The sequence below is a fragment of the Charadrius vociferus genome, unplaced genomic scaffold, assembly GCF_000708025.1.
Source record: "Charadrius vociferus isolate BGI_N301 unplaced genomic scaffold, ASM70802v2 scaffold14, whole genome shotgun sequence".
NCBI classification, from domain to species: domain Eukaryota; kingdom Metazoa; phylum Chordata; class Aves; order Charadriiformes; family Charadriidae; genus Charadrius; species Charadrius vociferus.
In genome coordinates, this window is record NW_009648876.1 from 10265720 (window position 1) to 10283146 (window position 17427).

Here is a 17427-nt window from a genome sequence, read left to right on the forward strand (position 1 = left end):
CTTGCTCTAAACCACCAAACCAACTTTTCTATTCTTCTGAACTGAGCTTAGAAATCCTTTTTGGAGCTGCCTGATTTACCCAGTAGCTAGACTGCCTTAAATGTATTGTCCTTGTCAATGCATCGCTGTCAAGCTTAGATTTCCAGGCCTACTCCACAGCAAACATTGAATCACCCTCTTCAGAAACATTACCTCCAAAGTGAATGGTAGGGTGGAGACAGCCGTTTCTGTTTGTTATCTTCTAGGACTAAATAATTGTTGCATTACACTGTGATTCAGCATAATTCCACTTGCACCCTCATATCAGACCCTTGCATCCATGTTTCAGTTACATTCTTTGCTTGTGATAAAATACAATGTGACCAGAAATAAATTTGGGATGCTTCTTTCCCTGTTTTGTCTTGGAGGCAGCGTTGTGAGGTGATCATAAATGAAAGGGAATGAGGAAAGAAATGCTGATGCTCTGTGCAGTGGGATGAGAGACAGGTGCACAAGGACTAATGAAGTAAAACTGGAAAGATTTGCATAGAGAGCCTGTGTTCATTTTAAAGGATATTGTATCCATCTTTCTCAATCCAGACCTACTGCTTCCCTGCTACCTGTAGTATGCCAGCTGGCAGGAGGAAGCAAAGGAGGAAATGCCATCTCTGAGCTTCCTGGTCCCCCAAGCAAGGCAAGAAAGGACAGGTGACATCCATCCCACAGACATGGAGCAAGACTGACAGCAAAGGGAATGCTACTAATGTCTGAACTGCTCCCACTCGCAGCCCTGGACTTCAGGGAAAAGGCCAGGTTAGAAGCAGTGCAACACAAAGGATGATGACGTGCCTGGAGGACACATTGTGCCTGAAAGCCCAGCATTGCAGTCAGCCCCTTGGATGGATAGGTTTCTCCCAATACTTCGTGCAGTATTGCTTTTTTTCTGAAATGTGTTCTAATAAGCAGTGCTGGGCTCTCTAAAAACCAGTCATCTGAGGCTGTAGTCTCAGAGTATGTGTGTGTGCAAATGAGTGAGCAAACGTGCAGCATATACAGACTGATGGTGGTGGGAATATCTGGGCACTACAGCCTGTCTCTGAATCAGGGGGGAGAATGTGGTTCCTGGGTGACCATCTCTGTGTTTGATTGCAGGGAATATTGAATACAGCTGCCCGGCCACCAATGAATGTGAGATCACGAAACGGAGGCGCAAGTCCTGTCAGGCCTGTCGCTTCATGAAATGCCTCAAAGTGGGGATGCTAAAAGAAGGTAAGACAGAGTCAGATGGAGAATTGTTCTCTGTCCCAACAGCACCTGGGACTCCAGGCCTCGCAGGATCTCCTAGGCTAACTACGTGCTTGTCCTCTCTGGCTTTCAGAAGGTATCTTTTTACAGGCTTTGTAAAAGAGTCAGGATGGGCAGTGACTAAGAGGACAGTCCAGAAAGGAGAGTGGTACTCATCAGCACTCTCATGCTAGGATATTACTTCTCACACTTGCAAATTCAACATGTAACTGGAAACTGGCTGTGTCAGACTGTTTCCTTTCCCAAAGGAACCCCAGGCTGGAGGGCATTGCTGTTCTTGCTCCCCAGGTCATTTTGCATTTTTGGGGAGGAGAGGTTCTTGTGTGATCGTGACTGGGTTGGCTGGGCTCTGTAAGGGAAGGATGGAGTTAATGCAAAGCACTGTGTGCAATGAAGGTCTGCCCATATTACCACTCAGGAGACTTTCTGAAGATGGTGGGTAGCACAGGTTTGTCTGGGAGCTGTGGGTCCCTTGCCCTGCATGCTCAACCTACGTTGTGCTCAGCCTATTGATCTGTTCAGAGTTCTCTGTTTAGCTTCTCTCTTGTGCTGCTTTTCCTCCCCCTCTCCCCCTCCCCAATCCTTGTCCATTCAAGGTGAACCACAGGGAATTCAGTGGCAATTAAACACATTCTTATAGATTGACTTTAAAGCTTTGTTTCCCTTGGGTCCCTTTGGGAGAGGCAATGAGGCGAAGAGGGGGAAGGAAGGAGAAGCGTTGCATGTAACCCTCTGCATTGCTGTACCTGGCAGGGCATGGTTCCCTAAGTTTAACCACAAGGAACAGCTGCTGGCTGTGGTCTGTGCAAGTCCTGTATGCTGGAGCCAAGATGCCAGCATGCAGCCTGCTTCCAGGTCATACCATCATAGCAGCTGGTCATGAATTGTACAGCATCACTTGAGTGTGTATGGCTTCGCACTAGGGCTTTCTCATTTCTTGAGAGGCAAGTTGACGGCAGCCAGTGTTGTCAAGAATGTAGATTAGATGTTAAACCCTGTCCTGTTCTTTGATGGATGCGTAGTTTCTGTGGTTAAATATCTTCCTGCCAGAGCACACCAGTTACCAAGGGGAGGAGATGCAGACTTGTGTAGTGTGGCCCTCCCTGACCTAGGTGTAGGGGTGCTAGACTGGGAGGATCTTGATCCACTGCTGGGAGGAAGACATCTGCTTTTGGAGTTAGAGAGGGACCACTGGAGACCTGCTTCTCTGCATGTGGTAGTTTGGAGAGGGGAAATATCCCCTTACCCACATGCCAATCCACACTAGTGACACTGGCTTTAGTGGGAGTGCAGATTGGTAATGCACTCCAGCCTGCTTATATGAATCCCATAAAACAACTTTAAAAGCCTGATGTGTCTCCAGTCATTCTGCAGAGCAGCAGCATGGGTCCAGGTTTGCTGGCTGCCTGTGCTGTGCTGCCCTGCATCCAAGCAGTTGAGCTCCTCAGAGCTGGCAGCTGCAGGAGGAGAGTCGCAGGACCCGGCACTGGTGTGTCTGACTGTGTGGCTGGGGCATCCTCTGCTTCCAATTCTGGGAGTTCAACACAGTCCAGAGCAGGATCCTGTGAAGAGTTTTGTGGCTTAGCCTCCAAGTTGTGTGAAAACAGTTAACTCCTTTCATACCAGAGTTGGTCTAGAGAGCAATGTAGGTTTGCTCACACAGTGCTGTGCCTGAACTCCTGAACCCCATGGGATACTACTCATGGCAAACTGAAATTTGACTCTAAGGCTGCTTTTGTGCTGAAGTATATTTAGTTATTCATATAGGGATTGATTTGGAATCATTAAAGCCACTGGGGAATGGTGGTTTGCTATTGATGTCAGTGTATCTGTGATCCTGCCCATAATATTTAGAGCTGTGGAATATACAGTATAAAGATTTATTGATAGTAATAGGATGCAAGAACACATGAGAATATCAAGAGGAGCAGAAGAGACTACACTAGCAATCTGCAAACAGGACTCTTGTGTCCTATTTGTGGTCAAGTGAGGTTAGACAGGCATCTTTTTTTCTGTTCCTTTTGCTCAGTTTCCCAAGGTGAGAAATAAGGGTCATACTGCTTTACTTTGCAAAAGGATTGTGAGGACTGATTAGTTAACTTTATGTGAAGCCTGGTGGAAGCACATGTATTAGTATACAGAATTCAATCAATACACATCTTTAAGAGCAAAATCCAAAAAGGGAGAAAAATGGTTTTACAGTCTTTGGTCTCCACAGAGCCAGGAGTTTCTGGAAAGAATAAATCCATAATTGTTTGACTTGCTCAAAAAATGCAGAATTGACAAGGGATTTTGGATTAGAAAAGGTTCATTGGTCTTTTCCATCTCTGATCTGTCATCCTATTAGCTCATCCATCCCTTTTCTCTGCCAGGGCAGGAGTGTTCCCAGCTGTACATTTTTAGTAGTTTAACTGTTTTTAAAATCCGTGATTTCTTGGTTTCCCCAGAGAGCCTATTCTGCAGTCTCCAAGCACTCATTAGGACAAGATGTGTCTTGATACTTGAGCTATGATTTTTTTTCCTTTCAGTAGTTCCCTTTCCTACTTTGCCTTGGTGTACCTCTCTCTTCTTCCTTGGGTTCATCCATGGCAGAAGGTTGCTCAGCCAGGCTCTTTCTCCTGCTTGATTTCTAGAGTTTGGAGAAAAATGGTCTTGTGTTTAAAGGCAAGATCTGGAAACCAGTTCTTCTCTTGACAGGTTTCTCCTTGATGTCTTTGGCATTGGGCTGGTAACTTAGTGGGGACATTTATGGGTAAAGAAACTGTCCTTCCTCTGAAGAAGAGGAGCACAATATTCCATTAGTACCTAATTAAGGGCTTCATGATTTCTTCTCATTAAGGGAGCAAAGATTTTCCTGGTTATCGTCTTCATACATACCACCTCCTACCCACTGGGCACGTGGCATGAGCCTGTTCTTCAGGTAGAAGGCACCAGTATTCATAGATGACAAACACAGGTAACCATGACTTCAAGTTTCTGCCTTATGCTTGAAAAGCTCAGCTTGATGCTGCAGGAAATACTCAGGCCCTCCCCTTGGGGAGTGCATATGAGGGTCACCAGGCATCTTCCCTCCTCCCTACATGGGCTGCAGTTAGGCAAACATCTGTGAAAGTAGCCCTTTAAGATCTGGGGAGACTGCCCCTAACACAGAAGTGCAGGTTATTCAGGCAGTGCCGAGTGAATGAGGATCAGGGCAGGAAGAGAGCCAATGGAGCAATCAATAGGTATCTCAGATATCCAGGCCACTTTCTTTAAGAGAGCTCCGATCAATGCATTGCAACGAGGGAGCTTCACGGACACCAGAGCTCTGCTGTCTCAGGTTCTCCTGGTGTGACGCTGCAGGGCAGGCGAGACTCGCTGGGGAAAGCGGCAGGCGGAAAGCTCTGCCCGTGGAGCCCAACTGGCTCAGATGTCTGAAGTGTTGGCCTGTCTGGCTGCCTGTCTCTCACTTTCCCCTTCCATCTGGAGTGTGCCCCCAGAGAGCATTAATTAGCTCCTCACTAGCATGCTTAGATAGGAAGCTGCTGAATCTGGAGTCCAGGATTCCAGTGGACTCCAGTCCCAGTGGTCCTGTGGAGAGGCACTGTCCCCAGAAAACCTGCGCTCTGCTGCTCTTGGCCTTGCTGAAGCACCAGCCTGCAGGCAGTGGGAGATGGGGCATCTTCACAGCTTCATCCAGTAGAAGTGTATGCACCCCTGCTCTGCAGAAATCAGGGAAACCTGAGCAACCTGTGATACTGCTGACCCCAAATGGAGAAGATGACATCTACATACGTGCCTGGCCAGTGGGGATGGCCAGTGAAGGAAAGCATGCCCTGCAACTCGCAGAGGATAGGCATTCTTCAGAACTGAGCATCCCTGTCTTTGGCCACCCCATTTGCTCTTTGCTTCCAGCACTGTCTGTCTTGTGCCCACAATGACCAAGGTGTAGCTCTTTAACTCTGGGCTCTACAAAGTAGATCTAGATCTCTCTAGCTCTCTAGAATGATGGATAGAGAAATTTCAGCTGTTTGGCAGGTCTCTTTTAAAACCTCAATATACCTTGTCAGTTTTGGGGAGAATATACGCTTGCCATTCATGCTTTAGCCACCCATGGCCTTTCTGGTCTACAGCAATTTGTTTGTCTTCAAGAGGTAGATGTAATTTCAGATGACACATGGCTTGTCTAAGTGGGCTCAGGTTTGATTTCGGACATTGGCTGGATAAACATGACCTCACAGCCTTGCCCTCCACAACTCTGAAATCATAATCCTGTATGTCACTTTGCAGAATGGCACCATAACAAGGACAGTGATGTCAGTCCTTCTCTGTGTGTCAGTGTGGTGGGTTGACCTTGGCTGGCCATAAGGTGCCCACCCAGTTGCTCTCTCAGTCCCCTTCCTCAGCAGGACAGGGGAAGAAAATATGGTGAAAAAGCTCGTGGGTCGAGATAACGATGGGGAGACCACTCAGCAATTACTGTCACAGGCAAAATTCGATCTGGGGAAAATTAATTTAAATTATTGCCAGTTCATAAGAGAGTAGGATAGTGAGAAATTAAAAAAAAAAAAAACCAACAAAAAAACCCACAAACAAACAAAAAACCTAAAACCACCTTTCTCTCACTTCTCCTTCTTTCCAGGCTCAACTCACTCATGATGTCTTCCTCCTCCCACCCCGAGCAGCGCAGGTGGATAGGGACTGGGGGTTGTGGTCAGTTCGTAACACTTCATCTCTGCTGCTCTTTCCTCTTCATGCTGTTCCCCTGCTCCAGCATGGGGTCCCTCCCATGGGATACAGTCCTTCATGAACTTCTCCAATGTTAGTCCTTTCCATAAACTGCAGTTCTTCAAGAACTGCTACAGCATGGGTCCTTTCTATAGGGTACAGTCCTTCAGGAACAAACTGCTCCATTTTTTACCCTTTTATGAATATGGTATCACAGAGGCACCAGCAGCATCTCTTATGGGGTCAGCTTTGGCCAGCAGTGTGTCCATTTTGGAGCCATCTGGAGCTGGCTTTGTCTCACATGTGGGCAGCTGCCAGTGTCTTCTCACAGAAGCAACCCCTGCAGCCCCCCACTACCAAAACCTTGCCACATAAACCCAGTACAGTCAGTTTGTGAAAGGGAAATGTTCTGAGATCATGGGAAGAGGGGTGGACATGAGAGGGACATACGATGGGACTTCAAGGCTTCTCATTACAGAATGCGTCTTTGGGTGGAAATGACAGACAGGCAAGTGGAGGAGAGGCAACACTGGACATACCAAACCGTACCATACCAAACGGAGCAGACTGGCTGTTGTCTGGGCATTTGGTCCTTTACTGTTATGGAAGCCCTGCAGAGTTTTTTCAAGCTGTGTGGAGCAGTCAACACACTGCAGGAAAGGGATGCCATCCAGAGGGTCCTCGTCAGGCTTGAGAGGTGAGCCCATGCCAACCTCATGAAGTTCAACAAGGCCAAGTGCAAGGTTCTGCACCTGGGCCAGGGCAATCCCATGCACAAGTACAGGCTGGGCAGAGAATGGATTGAGAGCAGCCCTGAGGAGGGGGGCTCAGGGCTGCTCTCTGTGTCCAGTTTTGGGCTCCACAGTTCAAGAGGGACAGGGAACTGCTGGGGAGAGTCCAACGAAGGGCAACCAAGATGATTGAGGGATTGGAGCATCTCCCTTACGAGGAAAGGCTGAGAGAGCTGGGACTCTTTAGCCTGGAGAAGAGAAGGCTGAGGGGAGACCTTATTAACTGTTTTTAAAATCCGTGATTTCTTGGTTTCCCCAGAGAGCCTATTCTGCAGTCTCCAAGCACTCATTAGGACAAGATGTGTCTTGATACTTGAGCTATGATTTTTTTTCCTTTCAGTAGTTCCCTTTCCTACTTTGCCTTGGTGTACCTCTCTCTTCTTCCTTGGGTTCATCCATGGCAGAAGGTTGCTCAGCCAGGCTCTTTCTCCTGCTTGATTACTAGAGTTTGGAGAAAAATGGTCTTGTGTTTAAAGGCAAGATCTGGAAACCAGTTCTTCTCTTGACAGGTTTCTCCTTGATGTCTTTGGCACTGGGCTGGTAACTTAGTGGGGACATTTATGGGTAAAGAAACTGTCCTTCCTCTGAAGAAGAGGAGCACAATATTCCATTAGTACCTAATTAAGGGCTTCATGATTTCTTCTCATTAAGGGAGCAAAGATTTTCCTGGTTATCGTCTTCATACATACCACCTCCTACCCACTGGGCACGTGGCATGAGCCTGTTCTTCAGGTAGAAGGCACCAGTATTCATAGATGACAAACACAGGTAACCATGACTTCAAGTTTCTGCCTTATGCTTGAAAAGCTCAGCTTGATGCTGCAGGAAATACTCAGGCCCTCCCCTTGGGGAGTGCATATGAGGGTCACCAGGCATCTTCCCTCCTCCCTACATGGGCTGCAGTTAGGCAAACATCTGTGAAAGTAGCCCTTTAAGATCTGGGGAGACTGCCCCTAACACAGAAGTGCAGGTTATTCAGGCAGTGCCGAGTGAATGAGGATCAGGGCAGGAAGAGAGCCAATGGAGCAATCAATAGGTATCTCAGATATCCAGGCCACTTTCTTTAAGAGAGCTCCGATCAATGCATTGCAACGAGGGAGCTTCACGGACACCAGAGCTCTGCTGTCTCAGGTTCTCCTGGTGTGACGCTGCAGGGCAGGCGAGACTCGCTGGGGAAAGCGGCAGGCGGAAAGCTCTGCCCGTGGAGCCCAACTGGCTCAGATGTCTGAAGTGTTGGCCTGTCTGGCTGCCTGTCTCTCACTTTCCCCTTCCATCTGGAGTGTGCCCCCAGAGAGCATTAATTAGCTCCTCACTAGCATGCTTAGATAGGAAGCTGCTGAATCTGGAGTCCAGGATTCCAGTGGACTCCAGTCCCAGTGGTCCTGTGGAGAGGCACTGTCCCCAGAAAACCTGCGCTCTGCTGCTCTTGGCCTTGCTGAAGCACCAGCCTGCAGGCAGTGGGAGATGGGGCATCTTCACAGCTTCATCCAGTAGAAGTGTATGCACCCCTGCTCTGCAGAAATCAGGGAAACCTGAGCAACCTGTGATACTGCTGACCCCAAATGGAGAAGATGACATCTACATACGTGCCTGGCCAGTGGGGATGGCCAGTGAAGGAAAGCATGCCCTGCAACTCGCAGAGGATAGGCATTCTTCAGAACTGAGCATCCCTGTCTTTGGCCACCCCATTTGCTCTTTGCTTCCAGCACTGTCTGTCTTGTGCCCACAATGACCAAGGTGTAGCTCTTTAACTCTGGGCTCTACAAAGTAGATCTAGATCTCTCTAGCTCTCTAGAATGATGGATAGAGAAATTTCAGCTGTTTGGCAGGTCTCTTTTAAAACCTCAATATACCTTGTCAGTTTTGGGGAGAATATACGCTTGCCATTCATGCTTTAGCCACCCATGGCCTTTCTGGTCTACAGCAATTTGTTTGTCTTCAAGAGGTAGATGTAATTTCAGATGACACATGGCTTGTCTAAGTGGGCTCAGGTTTGATTTCGGACATTGGCTGGATAAACATGACCTCACAGCCTTGCCCTCCACAACTCTGAAATCATAATCCTGTATGTCACTTTGCAGAATGGCACCATAACAAGGACAGTGATGTCAGTCCTTCTCTGTGTGTCAGTGTGGTGGGTTGACCTTGGCTGGCCATAAGGTGCCCACCCAGTTGCTCTCTCAGTCCCCTTCCTCAGCAGGACAGGGGAAGAAATTATGGTGAAAAAGCTCGTGGGTCGAGATAACGATGGGGAGACCACTCAGCAATTACTGTCACAGGCAAAATTCGATCTGGGGAAAATTAATTTAAATTATTGCCAGTTCATAAGAGAGTAGGATAGTGAGAAATTAAAAAAAAAAAAAACCAACAAAAAAACCCACAAACAAACAAAAAACCTAAAACCACCTTTCTCTCACTTCTCCTTCTTTCCAGGCTCAACTCACTCATGATGTCTTCCTCCTCCCACCCCGAGCAGCGCAGGTGGATAGGGACTGGGGGTTGTGGTCAGTTCGTAACACTTCATCTCTGCTGCTCTTTCCTCTTCATGCTGTTCCCCTGCTCCAGCATGGGGTCCCTCCCATGGGATACAGTCCTTCATGAACTTCTCCAATGTTAGTCCTTTCCATAAACTGCAGTTCTTCAAGAACTGCTACAGCATGGGTCCTTTCTATAGGGTACAGTCCTTCAGGAACAAACTGCTCCATTTTTTACCCTTTTATGAATATGGTATCACAGAGGCACCAGCAGCATCTCTTATGGGGTCAGCTTTGGCCAGCAGTGTGTCCATTTTGGAGCCATCTGGAGCTGGCTTTGTCTCACATGTGGGCAGCTGCCAGTGTCTTCTCACAGAAGCAACCCCTGCAGCCCCCCACTACCAAAACCTTGCCACATAAACCCAGTACAGTCAGTTTGTGAAAGGGAAATGTTCTGAGATCATGGGAAGAGGGGTGGACATGAGAGGATTCCAGAGCGAGGCCAGAGACACCGTGGCAGTTTTCGCTCCAGCATGACAGTAGTAGCAACAACCTTTAGAATAAAAACAAAAACCAACAAAAAAACCCACAAACAAACAAAAAACCTAAAACCACCTTTCTCTCACTTCTCCTTCTTTCCAGGCTCAACTCACTCATGATGTCTTCCTCCTCCCACCCCGAGCAGCGCAGGTGGATAGGGACTGGGGGTTGTGGTCAGTTCGTAACACTTCATCTCTGCTGCTCTTTCCTCTTCATGCTGTTCCCCTGCTCCAGCATGGGGTCCCTCCCATGGGATACAGTCCTTCATGAACTTCTCCAATGTTAGTCCTTTCCATAAACTGCAGTTCTTCAAGAACTGCTACAGCATGGGTCCTTTCTATAGGGTACAGTCCTTCAGGAACAAACTGCTCCATTTTTTACCCTTTTATGAATATGGTATCACAGAGGCACCAGCAGCATCTCTTATGGGGTCAGCTTTGGCCAGCAGTGTGTCCATTTTGGAGCCATCTGGAGCTGGCTTTGTCTCACATGTGGGCAGCTGCCAGTGTCTTCTCACAGAAGCAACCCCTGCAGCCCCCCACTACCAAAACCTTGCCACATAAACCCAGTACAGTCAGTTTGTGAAAGGGAAATGTTCTGAGATCATGGGAAGAGGGGTGGACATGAGAGGAACATACGATGGGACTTCAAGGCTTCTCATTACAGAATGCGTCTTTGGGTGGAAATGACAGACAGGCAAGTGGAGGAGAGGCAACACTGGACATACCAAACCGTACCATACCAAACGGAGCAGACTGGCTGTTGTCTGGGCATTTGGTCCTTTACTGTTATGGAAGCCCTGCAGAGTTTTTTCAAGCTGTGTGGAGCAGTCAACACACTGCAGGAAAGGGATGCCATCCAGAGGGTCCTCGTCAGGCTTGAGAGGTGAGCCCATGCCAACCTCATGAAGTTCAACAAGGCCAAGTGCAAGGTTCTGCACCTGGGCCAGGGCAATCCCATGCACAAGTACAGGCTGGGCAGAGAATGGATTGAGAGCAGCCCTGAGGAGGGGGGCTCAGGGCTGCTCTCTGTGTCCAGTTTTGGGCTCCACAGTTCAAGAGGGACAGGGAACTGCTGGGGAGAGTCCAACGAAGGGCAACCAAGATGATTGAGGGATTGGAGCATCTCCCTTACGAGGAAAGGCTGAGAGAGCTGGGACTCTTTAGCCTGGAGAAGAGAAGGCTGAGGGGAGACCTTATTACTACTTACAAATATCTAAAGGGTGGGTTGAAGGAGGATGGAGCCACACTCTTCTCGGTGGTTCCCAGTGACAGGACGAGGGGCAATGGGTGCAAGTTGGAACATAGGAAGTTTCGTTCCAACACACGGAAAAACTTTTTTTGCAGTTAGGGTGACAGAGCACTGGAACAGGCTGCCCAGGGAGGTTGTGGAGTCTCCTTCTCTGGAGATTTTCAAAACCCGCCTGGGTGCAGTCCTGAGTAATGTGCTCTAGGCAATCCTGCTTTAGCAGGGGAGTGGGACTAGATGATCTCTAGAAGCCCCTTCCAACTCTGAAAATTCTGTGATTCTGTGAGGAGAAGGACTTGGGAATGTTGGTTGATGAGAAGCTCAACGTGACCCAGCAATGTGCGCTCGCTGCCCAGAAGGCCAACCGTGTCCTGGGCTGCATCAAAAGGAGCATGGCCAGCAGGTCGAGGGAGCTGATTCTGCCCCTTTACTCTGCTCTTGTGAGATCCCACCTGGAATATTGCGTCCAGCTCTGGGGCCCTCGACATAAGAAGGACACGGACCTGTTGGATCGGGTCCAGAAGAGGGCCACAAAGATGACCAGAGGGTTGGAGCACCTCTCCTATGAGGACAGGCTGAGAGAGTTGGGGTTGTTAAGCCTAGAGAAGAGAAGACTCCGGGAAGACCTTATAGGACCTTTCCAGTATCTGAAGGGCGCCTACAAGAAAGCTGGAGAGGGACTTTTTACAAGGGCATGTAGTGATAAGACGAGGAGTTATGGCTTCAAACTGGCAGAGGGGAGATTTAGAATGGATATCTGGAAGAAATTTTTCACTATGAAGGTGGTGAGGCACTGCAACAAATTGCCCAGGGAAGTTGTGAGGCCCCCTCCCTGGAAGTGTTCAAGGCCAGGTTGAATGGGGCTTTGAGCAACCCAGTCTAGTGGGAAGTGTCCCTGCCCATGGCAGGGAGGATGGAACTAGATGATCTTTGAGGTCCCTTCCAACCTAAACCATTCTATGATTCCCACTTGTCTTGTTTCTAAAGCTGTTGTTAAAGTGTTGTTCCCTGTTCTGTTCCCTGTTCTGTGCTGGCACATCTGCACAGACCCAGATTGAGCATAAACAATTCTGAAAAGGAAGCAAAGCTGGGTCACCAATGCTTTCATGAAATGCATGTGTAAGCAATCATGTGTCACATCAGACAGTGACAAACCAAACAGCAAAGAAAATAACTGCCTAAAAAATCTCATCCAGGCATTGATTTGTCATCCATTATTCCACCAGCCTTTGAGTCTTGTTTTCTTTCTTGATAATGTGTGTTATGTTGCTGAAGATTGGTTGTCTTCTCCCTGCCAGTGCTAAGACTTGTCTCCTTGGAGTCCTGCTCATGACTGAGGCCTAAAAGTAACTTTCTGAGATGCGTGAGTGGCTTCTGCCCAGTTTCTTGCAGATATCACTGGCTGGCTTCCAAGAAAGAGGGCAAAGACTGAAAAGGCCTTGGGGATGTGTCCAGTGGTAGACCAGGTATACCGTATTTCAGAAAGTAGAAGATATTTCTGGAGCCCCCCAGATCTACATGCATTTCTTGTGATAAAATCAGGTGTGGGGATTCCCGGGGTAGGAAACCTGCCCTGTACGAGGTGCTTTGCCCCACTCTGAATGTCTTTGAAGGCAACTTGTCATCTGACCTACCCTCCTGGCTCTACATGACTGTTTCTTCCCAGACGTGTATCTGCCATGGTGTAGTAATCCCAGGTACAACCATTCTTTTCCCAGACTTTGCTTCTTTGATCCTAATGCATTTCCATGAGAAATGCTAGAGAACATTAAAATTCAACAGGGCACCCAAATTCTTTGTTACAAATCCTACAAGCTCTTGGACTCCTATCTGTCTAATCTAATTTCTAATGTAGCAATTGCTGGAATGTGTGGATACTGACACCGCAGGGCCAGGTAGTGAAATACGAATGAGAAGTGAACAGAGGAGAGCCACAAGTTCATTCAGCTCATCTTCCTCTTAATTGTTCCCCTTTCCCTCCTGTCCCTGGTGTCTTTGGGAATACCCCGCCCCCCAGAAACTTGCAACAACCTGATTGATAACCCTTGTGCTGCTTAAGTGCCTGCATCTCTCTGAATGTAAGAGGCGGTCCCCACTTCAGAGATGGTTCTCTAATCCCCAGGTTTCAGAAGTGGATGTCTCTTAAATCCGTGCTCCTCCTGTTCAAGACCCTGGCTGATTAGGAAACTCTGTAGCCAGTGGAACTTTCCACACAGGAGTGTTTACTCCTAACTCTGCTTTTTTCCTTAACAGCTGCAGTCAGTGGCTGATGTCATAAATGTTTCCCAAGGAAACAAATCTGTCATCCTGGGCAGGCCTGGCTCTGTGATGTTATAAATTGGGTGCATCTAGTATCTAAACACGGGATTCCAAGCACTGGCAATCGCAAACTGCTTCCACTTAGTAACTTTGCCTTCATCCTTCACTAAATTCCAGACAACTGAATCAACAGCAGAGCTCCTTTTCAGCAACATAACCAAATGGAGGGTGTTTCATTTCTGTTTTCAAGTGAAAGAATCTCTCAATGGACCAAAGTGTTTCCAGCAGCCTCTCCCCTCTCCCTCCTACCCCCAATCCCTGCTTCCAGACCATGTGTTCTCAAAAAGATATTTGATTTCAGTGAAAGCTCAGCTGACGTCCCTGCAATATGCTCGGGTTCTTGCTTTGTGCTTCCCAGGAAGGATGAGGGCTCCTCCGGGGATTCTGGGTAATTGGGTTAGTGGCCAGCTCATGTCAGGAAATTAAAAGGCAGCCCCGATCAGGTTGCTGCTGCATGCAATTTAATGGCTTTGTATTTATAGAGTATTCTGCCTCCAGCCGGTGCCAGATATATCACTATTGGAGGCATTCAAATGAAAAAAGAGAATGAAAAATTAATTTTCTTTTTCTAAAATGAAGTTTTTAAAAAACAACAGGCAACTCCCTGTCCACGCAGGATCTCCAGGTGAGCGAGTGGCATCTTGATGTCTATATCATCCACACCCAACTATTTTCCAAGGCATGAATTGAGCATTTGTGATGTGGCTGGAGCTGGGCTGGGTGATGGCGTGACACAGAGCATGTGCTGCCTTTGGCACAGCGATGGTAATTCTCCAAGAGAAGGCTTCCAGTGGATAGGCTGTCCACAAACTGCATTGGGCTGATGGCACTTGGGATCTGTTTTCTGGCCGTAAGACTGGTGTGTCCAGGACCCACCCCACGCCTTCTGCTGTATCCAATGGATTATGAATCTGTTTAGTTTGGTTCCTCCCATTCATTTTGAATTATTAATCTGCCTAGGTTCTTGCCATACCTAACTAAATATCCATTCTATCAAGCATGAAATCCAGGCTCCGTCGATGTACATTTGTGTGGATTCAGAGGCATCACCTCTACACAGGTTTATGATAAACACTTTATGCATTCTGTCACCTGAAATTGTGCTTAGTGCTTTTATAACATGTACAGAAAAGAGGAAGATGATAAGAGCTACAACCATCCAGGGATGTTTAGCCCCCAACCATTGTGCTACAAGCTTTTAGGCAGTTCTTACAACAAGGGTAGTAAGATCCTCTGAAGTGAGCAAGAGTGGGGTGTGACCGAATGTATGTCCCACTGCTCTACAGTAACTCAAGGCATGTGCATCATCATTTTCACAGCCTCTGGTGACCTACGTTCACCAGTGACTCAGCTCTGCTGAGATTCTCAATCCCTTCCCATGACTCCCTTTTGAAGTGTGTGCCAGCCCTTGGGCTACAGGGTATCCTGAGAGGGTCTTTACTCAGAATTCCCTGGCACAGCTTTCCTAATTTAAGTATTAAATAATAAGTGGACACTAGTTCTTAGTGTTGGAAAAGCCACTGCTGAGGTGAAGGCCTCAGGAGAGACTTCAAGGCTGCAAGGCCCAAGCAGAGTTGCTTTAAGAGGCTAGGCCAAGCAGCAGCACGCTGTGTTCATGGATCGAACTCCCTCACCTCTGTGGATCTCCATCAGAAGCAGGCCTCTCTCCCTGCAGTGATGGGGGCCTCTCCATTGTGTCACGTATCTAAAAATTCAGTTCTTGGACCATGCTTATGCTCCTCTACCTGTTCCAAAAGGCTTATACGCTGTACCTAAATAGACTGAGACAGAAAACTGGGTTAGAGAAAGCATTGGTTTGACCCTGCAGGGGTACCCTTGGTAGTCAATGGAGAGAATTATCTGTCATCACTCCTCCTCAGGTAAGTGTCTGGCCGGTGACATGAGTGTGGAGTTGTCTGCTTTTCTCTGTTGCCTGTCAAGGGAGCCCAGATGCACAGAAGGGAGCTGGCAAAGTCTAAAGTAAGGTGAGTTAAATCACACCCAGGGCTGCAGGTTCCTCTAGGTAGCAAACACCCCTTTGAGGATTTAGCTCTGAGCACTGCCTCTTGAAAAATCAGTAGGGCTGAGGCTTTGTCATCTTTTAGGTCCTCTTGTGAAAGGCATCCTTAGTCTTTTCCTGGCAGGCACATGCCTGCATCTGTTCCTTTCACACAGTGCCCCTCAGCCTGCTGCTGTGCAGGCATTGCAGCCATGGGTGACATAGCCAATAGATCTGCTGTCCTGCTTCAGGCTGTTTAGAGGGTTGGGAAGGGAAGAAATCAAAGGAGAACAATTGCGTGAACCATGAACACAGGCTGAGTGTGTGGGTACAGGGGTTATTACAGGGAGCTGAACAAGGTACTGAGGTATTTTTATTCCCATCTGCCCTTGAAGCCCTTGTTAATTCCCGACTTTCCAGGGTGATTGGGGGGTGAGGTGAGAGGGGCTCAGCACAGGAAGGAAGCTGTACGTTTGAGAGACAACAATGGCTAATGCTGCAGAGACACCTCTGCAGAGCTGGCAGCCATGCAGCTGGCATTAGCAGAGTACAAGGGTTGGTTTGCAAGCTGTGTGGGTTACACCAGATCCTGTATGCTTTGGACCAACCACCTGGGACACGTTGCTTGTATTTCTGTGTGTGAGGAGCAAGGACACCTTGTGTCACTGCTCCAAGGCTTGTGGCAGCCCCTGGTACCAGGTACCATCAGGCATCACAGGGCTAACCTGTTCCTCTGAGTCCAAGGACTCTCTAGCCAGGCAGACAGCAAAGGAGCTTTCCTGCCCAACTAACATATCCCTGAAAACATCAAAGGTGGAGCAGGCTGCAGCATCCTGCTTGAACTGATCTAATCTCTCTGTATGCCCTTGTAACACAGGAGATGGATTTTTCAACTCCACTGCCCCCCTCCCCAAGCTAGTTCCTTACCCTCCCATTGCAAGTGTCGCTCCCAAGCTTGCTGACCTGCACCATGCTAATCTCTGGGTTTTTTCTGGCCATGCTGACCTGCGACCCTCAAGTTGCTTTCCTGTGTTTCAAACAAGGTGGCTAATTGCACCAGTCATCTATCAGGAGATTTTCCAGGACCTGGCCTCTTTTTGCAGCAGTGGAGCCTAACAGTACAAAGGGGTCTTTTCCTGTTCCCATGCTGGAATTTCAGAGTAACAAAAGAGAGCCTAGTCAGGTTGCAGCCTCTCCACTCTTGTTAGACAGAAATGCCTTTCCATATAGTCTGTTTCTTTCCTCACCTTGGTAAGCCTAACTTTAATGGTCATTACTGCTCTCTGTTTCCTTGATAGGCCTCCTCCTGGCTCACTCAGCGCATCGCTACATCCTGTTGTCTCTCCTGAAGTTCAGAGCAAAAAGGGAGAGCAAAATTCTGTAGGAGACACCTTGGGCACAACCCTTCTCCCTTCCTTTCTTCTCTGCTCTTAGCCTATGCCTTCCACCTTCCTTGGGCAGTGCCAATCCAAGTACTTTAGACTGCAGCTCCTGGGCATAGGGGTTTCTCTGTTAGCTGCAGAGCATCACTCCAGCTCAGGCCCTGGGAGAGCAAGCAGGCTGCGCTGATGGAGAAACTGCTGCTCAGGGATTAGGTGGGGGGTGGGCACAGGACCTGGCTGGTGTATTGGGGAAGCTCAGCAAACGCAGCCCCATGGGCATTGCTCCCTGACCAGCACTTGCCCTGTGTTCCCTTTGGTTGTGTCCTTCTCGGTCTAGACACATATTGTACCGTGCAAACCCTGTAGCTTGGCTCCTCCGTTAGCTCTTTTGGCAAGATAGATCTTTCTGTTCCTATCAATTCATGGGCATGTGATAGGACTCGATGGAAAGTGAGGTGAGGCTAGTAATTTGACACGACAGCTGATATTGGGCCTAGACTGCATTTCCCATTGGCTAGGGCTTAGCTTCACAGAGCTTTTAAGAGTATTTTTAGTACCCAGAAAATAAAAGAGAAACTAAACCTGACTGTGTGTGCTGTCGCCTCTGCATACTCGGCTATTTTTACTTCCGACAGACTCGGCCTGGGTCCAGCTTTTAAAAAAAGCTGGAATTATTTTACTTC

General features: G+C 48.1%; 1 protein-coding gene across 4 annotated transcripts in view; it reads left to right on the forward strand.

Moving 5' to 3' along the window:
- The window catches only part of ESRRB (estrogen-related receptor beta), a 108233-nt gene that overhangs the window by 72835 nt on the left and 17971 nt on the right, over nt 1-17427 (forward strand). For 3 of the 4 annotated variants that reach the window (XM_009886979.1, XM_009886983.1, XM_009886982.1), the window contains one exon: nt 1132-1248. The exons of the other annotated variant lie outside the window; for it this stretch is intronic. In XM_009886979.1, the coding sequence (XP_009885281.1) occupies nt 1132-1248 (117 nt within the window). The remainder of the gene's footprint in view (nt 1-1131; nt 1249-17427) is intronic. 4 annotated transcript variants of the gene reach the window in all.